At 41.5% G+C, this 15,201-nt stretch overlaps 1 protein-coding gene across 4 annotated transcripts in view; it reads left to right on the forward strand.

Moving 5' to 3' along the window:
• The window catches only part of LOC123026460 (protein only RNase P catalytic subunit), a 70,114-nt gene extending 54,913 nt beyond the window's left edge, over positions 1 to 15,201 (forward strand). For all 4 annotated transcript variants that reach the window (XM_044436152.1, XM_044436151.1, XM_044436154.1 and 1 more), the window contains 3 exons: positions 10,453 to 10,601; positions 14,425 to 14,620; positions 15,046 to 15,201. In XM_044436152.1, the coding sequence (XP_044292087.1) occupies positions 10,453 to 10,601; positions 14,425 to 14,620; positions 15,046 to 15,174 (474 nt within the window). In that variant the 3' untranslated portion in view covers positions 15,175 to 15,201. The remainder of the gene's footprint in view (positions 1 to 10,452; positions 10,602 to 14,424; positions 14,621 to 15,045) is intronic.

Below are 15,201 nucleotides of genomic sequence, written 5' to 3' on the forward strand. Positions count from 1 at the left end.
GGGATGCACTCCCCCTGTCTTTCTCCCTGCACATGTCATCGTACAGGGTGACCAAGGCAGATTCAGCACCGTACCCGGGTCTGAAGCCGGACTGAAATGGGTCCAGATAATCAGTTTCATCGAAGAGTGCTTGGAGTTGTCCCGCCACCACCCGCTCCAACACCTTGCCCAAAAACGGGATGTTGGCCACTGGTCTATAATTAGTGGCCATCTCTGGATCCAGTGACGCCTTCTTCAGGACTGGTCGGACTACCACCTCCTTTAAAGGGGCAGGTACCCGGCCATCCCTCAGAGATGCGTTAACCACTTCCAAGATCCAGGTCCCTATCCCTTGCTTGGCGTTGTTAATTAGCTAAGATGGGCAAGGGTCCAGTAGGCAAGTGGTGGGACATACTCGTCCAAGCACCTTGTCCACATCATCAGGCCACAGTAACTGAAACTCATCCATCAATTTTGGACCAGACGGCGACATTGGTTACTCCCCAGAAGCCTCTGGGTCACTAGTGGAGTCCAGCTCGTGACGAATCTGAGCAATTTTCTCCTTAAAATGCTTGGCAAAGTTGTCACAGCGGGCCTTCGAGGGTGGTACCATATCTTTCTTAGGGCCAGGATGAACCAGCCCTTGTACCACCTGAAAAAGCTCCTCCGGATGGCATTTTGAGGAGGCAGTGGAAACGGAGAAGAATTTCTTTTTCGCCTCCCTCACCGCCACAGCATAGGCCCGATAATGGGCTCTTAAGTGTGTTCAGTCAGATTCATCCCGTGATTTCCTCCACCTACGTTCTAGCCGTCTCCCAGCCTGCTTCATCCCCCGCAATTCAGATGTATACCAAGGGAAAGAGTGGGCTCTGCCCGGCGGGAGAGGACACTTGGGGAGATCGTGTCAATAGCCCTGGTCATTTCCCCATTCTATAGTTTGACCAGAGCATCGACAGGAGCACCAGTCTTGTCAACCGAAAACTCCCCCAGGGCCTTCAGAAATCCACCCGGATCCATCCGGCTCTGGGGGCGGACCCACACAATCGGGTCCACACCCTTACAGAGGGAAAGGCTGCTCTCGAGCACAAACCTCACGAGGAAGTGATCTGACCATGACAGGGGTGTTAGACACAAATTTCTCACCCTCAGACCACCCTCTTCCTGCCCCATCGAGAAAACCAGGTCCAAAGTATGCCCACATTCATGGGTCGGGCCTGTGGCATGTTGAGACAGCCCCATGGCTATCATGGAGGCCATGAAATCCTGAGCTGCTCCGGTCAGACCAGTCCAACTGAATGTCTGCAGTTGCTCTACCCACTGAAGTACCTTCCCTAAGAAAGGGGAATTTACAGCTGGACTGTAGTTGTCAAGTACCATTGGGTCCAGAATGGGTTTCTTCAGGAGAGGTTGCACTACTGTCTCCTTAAGGATCTCAGGGAGCAGTCCTTCATGCAGATATGCATTTACCACTGGCTGGACTTACCCAGTTCTACCCTCTCAGCTAGTTTTTATTAACCAGTAGGGGCAAGAAGCAAGGGAACACATGGTTGGTCACATTACTCTAAACACCTTGTCATTATCAGGCTGTTGCACCAACAATTGATCTCATGAGATTGGACATAGGGTGGCATCAGACATTAGAACTGGAGCTGTACTAGAAACAGCTTGCAGATGCAATTTTGTCCTTAAGGAGACCAGGGCCCCACTTGCTGCTGAATGTGTTAACAACCCACAGACCATCCAAAATTGCTCCATTTAGATGACTACTTGAGGTCACAATGGATGCAGCAAAATAAAGGTTCCTTGCTACTTATACTGCTGCTTATTATGTGCTTTAGTGTGCTCGCTTGTCTGCACCTCAAGTCTTAGGCAGTTTGCACTGTAACTGACATCTGGCCTGTTTTCCTGGCCACAATTGCTTTGCACTCCAAGAAGCAGAGTGGGCTCCACAGCATCAGAGAGAGCACTCTGGTGTAATTGAGTTGATGGACCTCTACATTTCAATGGCCTACAGTGAGATTAGAGTTTCAGCTGGATCCAGCCGCTTTTGCTGAAAAATCCTGACATACCCAGAAATTTGTCAGTCTCCTAGGACAGACCATCCGAGTAGGACCCCAACCAACTATACTGGATTATTTTACACAACAAAAATGAGAAAGGGGGTTCAGACAGCATAAAAGAAGCAAAATTGATCTATTAATACTTTCCATAATTTGATAAACTGATAGGTTCGAAGGGAAAATCACCTCAAATTTGAAAAATGCAACAACCTTCTAGGGACAAGGGGCTCCAGTCAGTTCTTAGGAGTTGGAACTAGGGTAGTCTTTATGGAAACAGGGCAAAAGTGGAAGCACTTCTGATACTTTAGCAGGAGCAATTAATTATCAGATCAAAAAGACAAAGATTTGGGATCTTTCCTACTACCGGGAAGGATAATTAACCCTTGTGTTAGAAAAGAGAGTTTCTCTCTTGCTGTCTTAGCTATGCACATTTCACACCTTCTGTTTGTGTGGGAGCAGATCATAATGGGATCTGGCCATCACAATGGGGCAATTTCAGCCCTCCCAATGTATACACTATTCGTCTCACATCCAGAGGGAAAGACTAAATTGAGAGCTTATCTTACCCTATAAATTGATTACAAGTGGTTTTCATAGAGACCATGAAGGAGATGATATTTCCTGACAGAATTTAATGGGACTATTCACCATTATTGAGAATTATGTCCTATTTTTTGTATAGAGAATCAGGAAATGCCATTAAAGGCTGAGGTTTAAAGTCAGGGAATCCCTGGTCATGGTCTGGACTACTGGAATCTCCCAATTTCATACTTACTAACCCAGAGAAAACTGAACAGTTTTGGAACTTTTTTAGTCTACTTAATGGAAAATGAATCTATCACTATCAGGCATAGATTTATAATCTACAATTTTGAGTTTCAGTCTTATAAAGAGAGTTTTTAAGTGAGCTGGAAAAAAAACTATACCTCAGATGAAATCTTTATCTTATCCTCACCCCCAAAGTGAAATGGAATTTGAATTGCTTTTTGAACATCTCAGTTGAAGGGGAAAAAACCCAAATTACTTTAGTGGCTCAAAAAATAAAAAGATTTCTTAAAATGACCCAGAGGCTTGTGTAGTACAGTCATTGGTTCCCTGTGCAATGAACTACTACTTCCCTATATTTGTACAATGGAATTTCTGGGTGCAGATATTCTGAAGACTACAAAGGGAGGGGTAAATAGATATTGTAGTGCATTGCCCCTGCAAACCTTCAACACTGGAAATTCCCATCACTGGCTTCGAGTTACTACAAGTGCCCTTCATAATGCATTCGCTATCCATGGAATCTGAAGGGTGGGCTTCTCCTGGTGCTCTGTCAAACAAGAAGGGTTTAAACGGTAGCTGCTAAGTGGTGCTTCTGCAGTTGCAGAATGCCCTCCTGAGACTGGCAAACTTTTCAGTGCCAAGTGACGACCATTTTATTTTCCCAGGATTCTATAAAACCTGTCCAAATGTTTTTAGATTAGATCTGAATGTTTTTAGATATTGGACGCTGCTTTATTTTGTTGCTGTTTAAAACTTGTTTATACCCTTGTGTGTGTGTTTCTTTTTTGCATTGCATGGTTCTTTGTGGTCTCTGACTCACACATATGGGTTAATGTGCCTGTGCAGAGCAGTTTTTGGAACATTCCAGAGCTAAGTAGAGCTTTTGGGTGGAAGCTCCACCCCCTTCTTCTGCACACATTCTAAGTGTAGCTCCAGTCTGCATCTCAGCCCTTTTCTTTCCACCACAGTGAAAGCAGTACAAAAAAACCAGGAGATTTTTTGTCTTCCTCCTCCCATCATGTTTTCTCTGAGCTCTTGATCTCTTTTTTCCTTAGCCCTCTCAGGGGCTCATAGTCTTCAAGGTGTTCTTCAAAAAGTGTTCCTTCTGCAGCTGGAAGATCCTGTTATCGAATGGACATTCAGAGTTCCTTCAGTGTCTTGGAGGGGCCTGTAGAGAAGACCCTTCCTCCATTGCAAGGCCTTTACTAAATGGGCCAGGAGGAATAGACCAACATACCTCCATGTTCTTGTTTGGTAACAACCCCTGCAAGCAGCAGACCTCTTTGCACAAAACTGGCCCTAACCACTTTAGCGTTTGTCTGTAAGAGATTATCTCCCTCTTTCTACTCCAACCTGCAGACAGCAGGGAACAATCACATGCTCCACACTGACCTACTGGAAAAGCTGCCAAGCATTCAAAACTACCTTTATGGAGCATCCCTATCCCTAAAACCAAAGGGCTTAGCATCTGTCAGAGAATGTGCATATGAATCCAGCAGCAATATTGGTGTACCACAATAGCATCAATGGATTGGCTGTCTCATCCCACCTGTTTTACACAAAGCAGTTCCTCAATAGCTTGGGAAATTTATATCCTCCCACAAAGACTCCAACTCCCCCAAGGAGTCTCTGTGGTATGCTCTCTAACTCAAAAATGCATACATAATAAATGTTGCATACACAAGCACAGTAACAACATCGTGTGGAAACTATGTAAGAAAATACATGCAAGGTTTTTACAGAATTTTAAAAAAAATGTACTCTGAAGTGAAATCAGGCCAAAACAATGTTCAGTTTGGGAAAATGCTTCAGAATAGAGGGAAATCTTAGCTTGGTGATGGAAGTTGGCACCCATAGTTTTCAATGAGGAGACTGTTCCAAAACTGGGGGACCACCACTAAAAGAACCTCCCACCAGTTGTCACCCATTGAGCCTTCCTCGCAGTTGGTATTTGGAGAAAGGCCTTGGATGTTGAACATAGTTTCTGGGTAAATTTAACTCAGGAGACGTGTTCCCAAACCACCACTAATGTGCTATGGTGGTTAGAGTGTTGGACTGGGGACCTGGGGAATTCTGATCCTAGACACTCAACCATGGAGCCCACTGGGTGATTTTAAGCCAGGCACTCAGTCTCAGCCTAACTTACCTCACAGGGTTGTTGTGAAGATAAAATGGAGGTCTATGTAAGTGACCTTGGGTTCCTCAGGAGAGGAAAAAAGGCAGGATATAAATGCAATAATACTAAAATATTAATGCTAGTACTAATACCACTACTAAAAAAATTGCTCCTAGAATTTAGTTTGGAAACATTTAGGGCCAGAATCAGTATTATGCTCTCATATCTTCTGTTTCTACTTACTAGTCTGACTGTTGTATTTGGCACAAGATGAAGAATCTGACTTTTCTTCAAGAGTATCCCCAGGTGCATTATAGTAATATTACTTAGAAAAAAGCAGTTTTAAGCCTTTCTGCTACTGTTGGCATACGAAAGTTTTTAAAGTGTTTGCCACACATCTGGTTGCTACATGAAAAGGTAGATTTCAAGTTGTGTTTAATCTTAAGTGGTAAAAATTCCAGGGAAAAACTGTTGTACTTGAAGTATATTTTAAATCCCCCACCCACCATTTTTTCCATAGAATTGCAAATAGTTGAGGACGTCACACTCCTATTTTAACCTCTTTTTCGTATATGGAACTGACTCTGATTACTATTACTGATCATCATACATTAAAAGTTAGAATGTTATGTAAATAGTGACTTAGTTATTAGAAGGAAATACTGCATATTCAGCTAAGGAAGCAACAGAAAATGTTTGTTAGATGCCGAGGAACATTTTGGGAAAGTTGCCCTGTACAAGAGTTTAAAAAGCATGAAGATCAGTTACCAATTCTTAGGGTTGCAGCTATATAAGAATTCACTTTTCCTTGCAAATTGCTTCTGAAAAACAGGAGCAACCCAAAAGAGTTTGCTTAGTGGCAGCAACCCATTAAGATCGTGTCTATTGGGACAATGCAGGAGAGTTCCTTCCTAAATTTTCTCAGCTGTACAAGTTTCCCAAAAGAGGATCCCAGACTAGCTCACAGCCCATGTATGTGATTTTGAGTCTGTACATGTTGCAAAAGAAACAAGTTTCCCCATCACAAGATGCTGCAAAATAGTTTTTATATATAGAATTCATATAACTGTATGGATTCTGACTTTTTACTGCTAATGTATATCACTGTTTAGCAAGGGTAATTTGCAGAAATTTTGCAGATGAGAAAAAACCTGTGGCTTATGGTGATAAAGTTTTGGGATATGGGAAAACTGTACTGCTAAGCTTCAGAACAGGTTGACTTTGCTTTCAGTTTAAAACTTCAGTTCTTTCCAGTTGTCTACTGCAAGATAATAAAAGTAAGGCTTTTAGCATCTTGAAGCTTAAGGCTTAAAGACTAACAGATATATTAATGGGATAAATTTTTGATAAGGAGCCACAGGCCTCTTTGTCTTTGCTGCTATAGCCTAATATGGATTCTTTGGGAGAGGTGCTTTTTGTACTTGTGCTTTGGTGGTATTGAGCTGACTCAAATTGCTCAAAGTTTAAATCCCCTTGCAAAAGCAAACAAGAAAACAACATATCCAGAGCTTATTTTCCTCCTGAAACCCAGACAAAATATAGTTGCAAATATTGTTATAAAGTAGGTAGTTATGAGTTGTTTTACACAGGCACAATCCCCACCACCAAACAAGCACTGTTCTGCCTTTATTTGACAGAACACCTCAGAAGCATTTGAGCCATTCTCTCACCAGGAAAGGTGAATCCACCTGAAGTTGACTTCCTTTTATCTGACTGAGCTGCAGCAGGTGAATAGCTGTTTAGCTGAGTCATAATTCATTGTGCTGTCTTACAAAAGCATTCAGGGAATCCAGGGAATTCCCATCTGAGAAATGCTTTTATGATCTGAGGAGGAAGACTGTTGTATGAAAAGCGTGACCTTTAAAAAAGCATGACACACACTGTACACTATGTGAACCAGTAATGAAGAGTCCATGACTGGGAATTGAGGCTCTTGGATGTTGTTTTTGCTTATATAGTGGCTTGAAACAGTTCAGATTTTATTGATTGTTAATTTCACATTACAATTGGTGATATAATCATGTGGTTTTCTTATGTCTACACAGGCATTTGAGTGTAGAAGATACATCTGTGCACCTGAGTTGTAATCATGTGAATGTTTCTGTTTCTCCATCAGTCATAGGACATGACTATGCACTCTCTCACCTATGTGACTCCTTGAGTCACATCTCATTTTTGTCTGTGGGAGTACTGGCTCCCAAAATCAAATTCTCAAGTTTGTGGTGGAGCCGTTTCATGCTCTATCCATCTGTCAGGATAGCCTTCCGACAAAGGCCTTCCTTATGCTCAGCTTGCAAATATGACTTAAACTATTTTAGAATTCCTGTCATTACTACTGATGGTTTTGAGAGACTGTGGTGAATGTGGTAACTGTAGGGCAGCACATGGGCATTGTTTTGAATAACCCCATGTGACAGCTGTCATATTGTGGCAAGTGATTTTAAGAAATTCACCAAGAAATTCTCCTGGCATCACTGGAAGGGGCTGTGACTCAGTGGTGGAACACATGCTTTGCATGCAGAAGTTCCTGAGATCAGTTCCTGGCTTCTCCAACGCACCACAGGAAGGGTTGGAAAACCTCCTGTTTGAAACCCTGGAGAACCGCTCCCAGTCAGCAGCCTTATTTAGACATCACCACAGTCTATCATGGTTGGTGGCTGTTATGAATATTCAAACTGTGGTGGGCAGTTCCTCCAATTTATCATGATGTGCAAACCAAGCAAGGGTTGTCTCTTGTCACAGCTGAAGGTGTTTTCTTAACCCTGACAAATATTGTTGTAAAGTAGGTAAATAGTTCTGAGTTGTTTTATACAGGCACAAGTACAGACCTGTGAAATTTTGCATGTTCCACCCTACTTTGGGTTCATACATCATGCTAAGCCTCAGTAACTGCCTGCTGAGGTCTGCACATTCACAGTGGCCACTGGTATGCATTGAGCGAAGCTATGGAGCCTGCCATGGTGTACCCCTAAAGTACCTTAAAGGAAGATTTAATCTATTTCATTTGTCTGGAGGGATTGCTACACACGGGGGAAGTAACAGGTATTCTGTCCTACTGGTCTGCTAATGTCCCATAATGTTGCAGTATGGACTACAACATTATGTGCCAGTTGGGAAATCCTTTCTGTAGTGGATGACAATAATACTATTAGTCTCAAATGGACACATTTAAAAGTAATGCATTTGAAGAACAGAATAGCCCAGAAGACACAGCCCTTGCACACTTTAAGTGTGCATACCAAGCGTCAGTTCTCCATGTTTCTTGGTCTTGATGCTGATAGATGGAAAGACAAACACAAAACCTCTTTTATTATTATAGATGTGTTTGTTGGCTAGCATATCCTGTTGTACAAGTTCCCTTAGATTCTGTCTTCTTCAATATTCCATGTGGCCAGAGCTCATTGCCATCACCTGTATTTTTCCACACAGTCTTATGTTCCAGGCATATCTTAGGGGGTCTTTACAGTTGAAAATGAACTTCCTTTTTTCCATATAAAGAAATGATCCTTTTGAAAAGTCTGCCCCCCTCCCACTTTGTGGTTTGTTGCTTTTGTAAAATGATGGCCGTTACATGTAAGTTTCTGCCATTTCAATAAGTTATCTTTGATTCAGACCTTGGAAGATTATGCCATTAAGTGGATGGAAGCTTTCACACATTCTCAGATGACTATTAAGAAATGCTGCTATACAGGGAAATACTGTTATCTTTTACTGTAGGCTTTTCTGCTTTTCTTTCTCTAAGATTTTAGCAGAGACCTGCTTGCACTGTGCAAGAACTTGAACTTGATGGCCTAAATTATTCTTTCCAGCTCTATGGTTCTGTGATTACCCCCCAATCTTATTAAGAAATCTGTGGTATATTAGCACCTAAACGTATCATTTTTGCCTTCAGAAAATAATCACCATTGATTGGGGTGGGGGAAAATAAATGCAGTTGTAAAGAGAGAAACCTTTGCCTTCAATCTAACAATTTGAGCTACATTCCATTTCCTTTATGACTAAAAGAAAGTGGCTTGTCTCATGCGCTCCTTTTCTAAGAAGCAGTTATGTGTGGGAGGAATACTAGACAGGAAATCCCCCTGTAGCTATGTATAGACCACCACAGTAATATCCAGAGCTTAAATTAGATGAAGTAGACCATCAGGAAGAGCAGCAAGTAGAAGGAGGTATTTAACATTTCCGCAACATAAAGTATTTCCTATTTTTTTCAATACAGATAGCTTTGTAAAAGCATGCATGTTGTTGCAATTCTTTTCCATTAGTACTCAAGCTTTTGCTTAATGCCTTCAAGGCTTAGGAAGGTTTCTCTGAACAGGACTTTTCCGTTGCATGAGGTCAGTTCAAACATACTATGCCATACTGGACAGCCAGTGTGGTGTGGTTAAAGGAATGGAGGCAAACACTAAGACCTGGGTTCTAATCCCCACTTACCCATGAAGAGCAGTGGATGACTTTAGGCCTGTCACTGACTCAGCCTAACTTACTTCACAGGGCTGTTGCAGTGACTGCATGGAGAGGAGCAGAATCATACACATGGTCTTGGACACCATGGAGGAAAAGCAGAATAAAAATGCTGTGACAAATAATTATTGGTAGACTAGACTGCTGACTGAAGGAACACAGTTCAAGCAACCCGTTAGAGAAACAGTGCACAATTGCTGTGTGCTGTCTCAGGGGGGCTCTGGGGTTTACTCTCACTTCATGCAAGGACAACTTCATTTTGACCATGGCAGAAAGAGATCCTGAGCTGACCTAGGCTTTGTGCCCATTGTTGCAGCAATTCAGCTTCTTACACTCCAAATCCTAATCAGGCTACAACTTCAATGCAGTCTACTTCCCTATTCCCAAGAGGTTGAGGATAAATCATAATAGGAATGAATTGGAAAGGGGAAGTTAAAACTATGGGAGTGGTGGAGGGTAAACCGTAGTTTAAGAGAGAAAAAGAAGTATCTAGGTTCCCACATAGGTTTTCTTATTTTGCAGCCAAGCTTCTGATGTTTGTTAAATTATCTTTACCTTCAGCAGAAGCTTGCAGTGTTTTCATGGTTCAAGTATGTCCTTCACAGATGTTGCAGGATGTTCTTTAGAATTAAATTAGAATGATAATATCAGAAAGGGTATTAGAAACTTGCTTCTGTGTTCAGTGTTCTAAGCTGTTGGCGACATACAGGTATGTGAGGGGATGTCACATGGAGATGGGTAGAGACCTGTTCTCCCCTGCAGAGGAAGGCAGAACGTGCTCCAACGGAGCAAAGCTCAGGGAGCCAAGGTTCCATTTGGATGCCAGGAAGCACTTCCTGACAGTCAGGACCCGGAGGGTGTGGAATGGGCTTCCCCGGGAGGTAGTAGAGGCCCCATCGGTGCAGATGTTCAAGGATAGGCTGGACATCCACATGGTGGGCATGTCGTGAGTGGAGCCGGCTGGTGCCGGAGGTCAGACTAGATGGCCCGGGAGGCCCCTTCTGACTCGCTCTGTTTTCTATGTTTCTAAGCTTTGAAATTTTATTCTTCTCTCATTGCTTCTCATAGCTACGGGATGTTGTTACCTACTTAGCACAGCAAAAGCCAAGGATACTTGTGCTGGGGCGTAAACATATGCTGAACGGAACTCAGCAATGGAAAAGAAATAATATGGCTGCTATACAGAAGATAGCGGACTTCTTCTTTACTGAGGACATGTATGTATTTTTCTTTAATGGGCTTATTCAGAGACACTAGGAACAGATTGTAGCTGAAGACACTTTGATAAGTAGCCATTATATCACTTGATGTAATTTTAAGTATACAAAGTTGTACATTCTTTATCTACTGGAGGGATGATGAATGAATCTTTTCTTTAGGCCCAGAGCTGAATTTCAGTTTGAAAGAATTCTCAGAGTTGGGCAGAGCTAAAGAAATACATCTGAAAATACCAGATACCATTATGAAGTGTTTATAGACACAAACTACAACATTCTAACCTTTTGGAATGCGGGAAAAATCCTAAAGCCATGAAACCATAAAACAATGAACAGTGGGAAGAAGAATGAGGATGACAGTGGTCATCTTGGAAATCCATGCTCACAGGCTTGAGGTTCCCCACTGCTGATCTCTCATTATCTCTTCCTTACTTTTGAACTTTTCTGTTACACTTTTCAGTCATTTCACTACGGTAATGCAAAATGAATACAGTTCTTTCCTTGTTGTGCAGTATTATAGCCTTGTTTTATGTATATTTAACAAGTAATTGGCTGTTTTGTATTCAAAATCATATTCGAACACAGTAAGTGTACCAACCAGCCATTAGGCCTGAGCAAATGATGAGGTATTTACCAACACAAAGCAGAATTATTTGATGCATGGCTTTCTTATCCAAGAAAGCAAACTGGTGTCAGCAGCACTGCCCAGAACTGTTAGATGAGCTGTCTGTAATACAGAAATGAAGTTGACGAGAGCTTTGCAGGCATTCGGCTGAAAGATTAACTACCTCTTGTTACCCATTTAATTTCCACATCAGACTTTTTCCTCCTCACATCCATGTGCAATAACTATTGAATGCCAAATGAAGACAGTATATCTTCATTTGGCATTCTTGTTCTAGAACTTGTTCTAGAAGTTCACTTGTTCTAGAACTTCACTTTTATTTATGATCAAGCACTGGCAGAATTGATGTTAGGAAAAATCACATTTTTTATCATGCACAAATTCCTGTCAGAACAAAGAGAAGCAGATAAAAGAACAACTGGAATATCATGGCATACTTAAATAACATTTCTCATAGCTTTACCTATTTCAGTTATCATTGATAAATAACACTGTTATTTTTGCAGCTATGAATTATGGTCTGCCAGTTTAATGCAATTGAATGTGCTTCTACTGCAACGTAGTGGAAATAAAACAATGAAATTGAGGGACACAGTCCTGGTGAACACTTGAATTTTTAAAGCTAGTTCTTAGGTGCCTTAAATTTTCGGTGCCTTAAGGTTTGGCACTCAAAGTTTGAAACATATTGAGTCTGCATTTTCACAGAACTAGGCTTAAATATTGGCTGCTAGGACCTAGGTCTTTGAAAGCTGCAACAGATGTTAAGCATTCATGTTCACGGAACACAGTAAGCTGTAAATAAGCTATAAAATGTGAGTTTTTCTGGAACAACTCATGGAACACCAGAGGATGAGACTCATTCTGTAGGTATTGCAGGGGATTCATGGGAAGATCCATGTTTTCTTCCTATTGTGGTCACCATGGCTTGTGTGGGTGTGTATCAGGGCAGAGGAGATCACCTTTTGTGATCTTCAGAATCTGATAGTCCCTTCAGAGTGCTTCAGTAACACATCTGAATAGCTATCACTGATTCACCACCTTTTCTTTCCCTTTTGCACCTGAGATTTGTGCAAATAGTCTTGTTTGATTTTTTAAAGTGTTTGCTTGATTTTCTCAGAAATCTGCATAGGTCCATGTCAACCCCCACCTGTTGGCTGGCCCTGTCAAAGTATCTGTTTTAAACATAAGCCTGAGTTTTGACAGCTATCAAAATTCTGTGCTCCCATAAATGGGGTGGCTTGTACTTTTCCACTTCCCCAAGCATTCAGAGTCTTGGGAAGGGGTTGAAGTTGGAGAACACTGAGAACAGTCAGGTCCATACCATCATCACCTAAAGGATCTCATTGGGAAGAGAGTGATCTGCACACCACCTCCTTCCACAGAAAAGCTCTCCAACAGCTTCACTTACATGCTTGCTTGCTTGCTTGCTTGCTTACTTACTTAAAACTTTTGTATGCTGTCACCATATGCCTTGGCATCTCGTGATGGCTCACAATACATACAGTTAAAAACAATAAAATGATCTTTATAAATAACAAATTCAGTAAAAGATTACATAAAGACAAAAAAACCAAAACCAAAAGAGTGACTGTTCAACAATAAAATATTAGTTTTTAAAATAGCAATTAAATAAAAATGTTTTAACCTGGCGCCAAAAAGAATATAAACTCGGTGCCAGGTGCACCTCTCCAGGGAGTGAGTTCCATAATCTGGGCGCCATCGCAGAGAAGGCTCCAGGTAGATGTTCTTCTTATCTCCATTAAAGAGGGTTCCTGGAGCGGATCCTCTCCGGCAGATCTTAAGGGGCATGAGGGCATGTATGGGAAGAGGTGCTCCTTCAGGTATCCTGGTTCCAAGCCATTCAGGGCTTTATAGGTTAAAACCAGCACCTTGAATTGGACCTGGACTTCAACTGGAAGCCAGTGTAGCTGGTAGAGGACCAGCGTTATATGAGAATAATGGCCGGTCCCCAGCAGCCTGGCAGCTCTGTTCTGTATCAGCTGAAGTATCCAGACCATTTTGACAGCTTGCCATTTGACAACAAAGCAACAATTGATCTGTGTTTAGCCTTGCTTTGTCCATGTCCATGAATGCTGCCTCCTGTATTGTGATAGGAGATAACTTCCAGATCATTGACAAGTCAAGGCTGGAAGAGTTGGGGTTGTGCACTTGCAGATCTGACAAAAAGAAAAAAAAAGAATGAAAATAATTGTACAAAATCACAAAATGAAAAGGGGGGAGAGGCCAACCAGTAACTTTGGGCCCTTTAAAGAAGCTATCACTGACTGTCAATTCAGAGATCACAAAAAGCAATCTTCAGCAGAATGGGGAAGGGAGAACAAGCCATGGTAACCACAAAACAGGTCACAATCAGCAGTGAGGAAACCAAGCCAGGGATGGCTTCTCTAAAGAGACATTTGGGCACTTCATCAAGTGGCTGGAGTGGCTGTCACTGGCGATGCTTTGGCAAGAACAACAAGGTTTTTTGCTACTCTTGTGAGATGGCTCACTCACTGTTTTCCTATACCAATGATGTGATCTATTGTCTGGGCTCTCTAACCCCTAGAACTAGCCATGGGTGGTTAGGGTGACTTCTTATGTAAAAATAAGCCAACCTGTGGGAAGCAGTCCATGTTTGCATGACCTAACAACCCACTGCGGTTGTTAGGTTACACAGGATGGGTCATCATGTCCATGTCCTAGATTATGGTCTGAACGTACATAAGGCATCTACCATGTTGAAGCTAAGCAAGTCTGGGGCTGGTCTAAGCTTGGCGGAGAGGCCACCTGGGAACCATATGTAGCCACCTTGAGTTCCATAAAGGGAGAAATGTGGGATATAAATGAATAAATGTTAATAATAATAAATGTTATGCAAACTCAGGCATTGTTTCTTGTTTGAATTGTCAACATTTAAATATCTGATGTGGATAGATTTGCTACATTTCAATTAAGCTAAATAGTACATTGTCTTTTGTTACTATACCATGAGATTATATTGGAAGACAAGTACTTTTCTAATACCAAAAAAGAAAAAAGAAAGAAATTGGGGTTCCCTAAAATGTGGATGTTATAGAAATAGATAGAAAAAGATCAGCTGACCTTACTAGCTTCATAACTGGAATGAATAAACTTTAAATTAATGCCTGAGTAATTTCTATAACCCTGATATTTGTCTTTGCTTTTTCATGGTTCAAGATCTGAAGATGATCCCTTCCTGCTCTATGCGACTCTTCACTCGGGCAATCACTGTAGATTTGTCACTGGAGATCTGTTACGTGATCACAAAGCTTGTCTCTCTGATAGTCATACTCAACGCTTGTTCTTTAAATGGCAGCGTGGACATCAGATGGTGCTTTCTCGCTACAGACCAGAAAAAATTATAAAGTTTGAGGTATTACAGGTTATATTCAAGCTCATTTTGTCATGAGCAGAGCTGGCTGGAGCCAGGGGTCAGACTAGATAGCCCAGGAGGCCACTTCTGACTTGCTCAATTTCTGTGTTTCTATGTCATTCTGTATAGCATTTATTCAGTTCAATATGTATTTAGTTCCAGCAGTAGTAAATCTTAATGAAGGAATGAAGAACCAGATATTGACCTCAAAGGACTGAGTTAACAGTCTGGAATAAGTTTAATACTTACTGATAGCTTTTTTCTTAAGTAATTGCTCTGGAATTTTATCCCTTTAGTAATTGCTTTGCGTATTCATGCTGTCGTTGTTTCATATTGGAAAAGTGAGGAAACATAAGCTAGGAGATATGCAATATTTCTATTTTTGTAACACTGTATAAAAATACTGTTCGTTCTTTCTTTAACAGCCTGTCTTGGAGTACGACACAATTGTGCAGACTACTGGTAACACATGGCATATTCCCTATGATGACAACTTCTTGGAAAGAGCTTCTTATGAAGTACCAATAAGATGGCTGTGTCTTCAACAGAAATAATAAATAAAACCAAGTGTTGAAAATGAA

Source organism: Varanus komodoensis, unplaced genomic scaffold (genome assembly GCF_004798865.1).
Source record: "Varanus komodoensis strain SLA01 unplaced genomic scaffold, ASM479886v1 scaffold3, whole genome shotgun sequence".
Classification (NCBI taxonomy): Eukaryota; Metazoa; Chordata; class Lepidosauria; order Squamata; family Varanidae; genus Varanus; species Varanus komodoensis.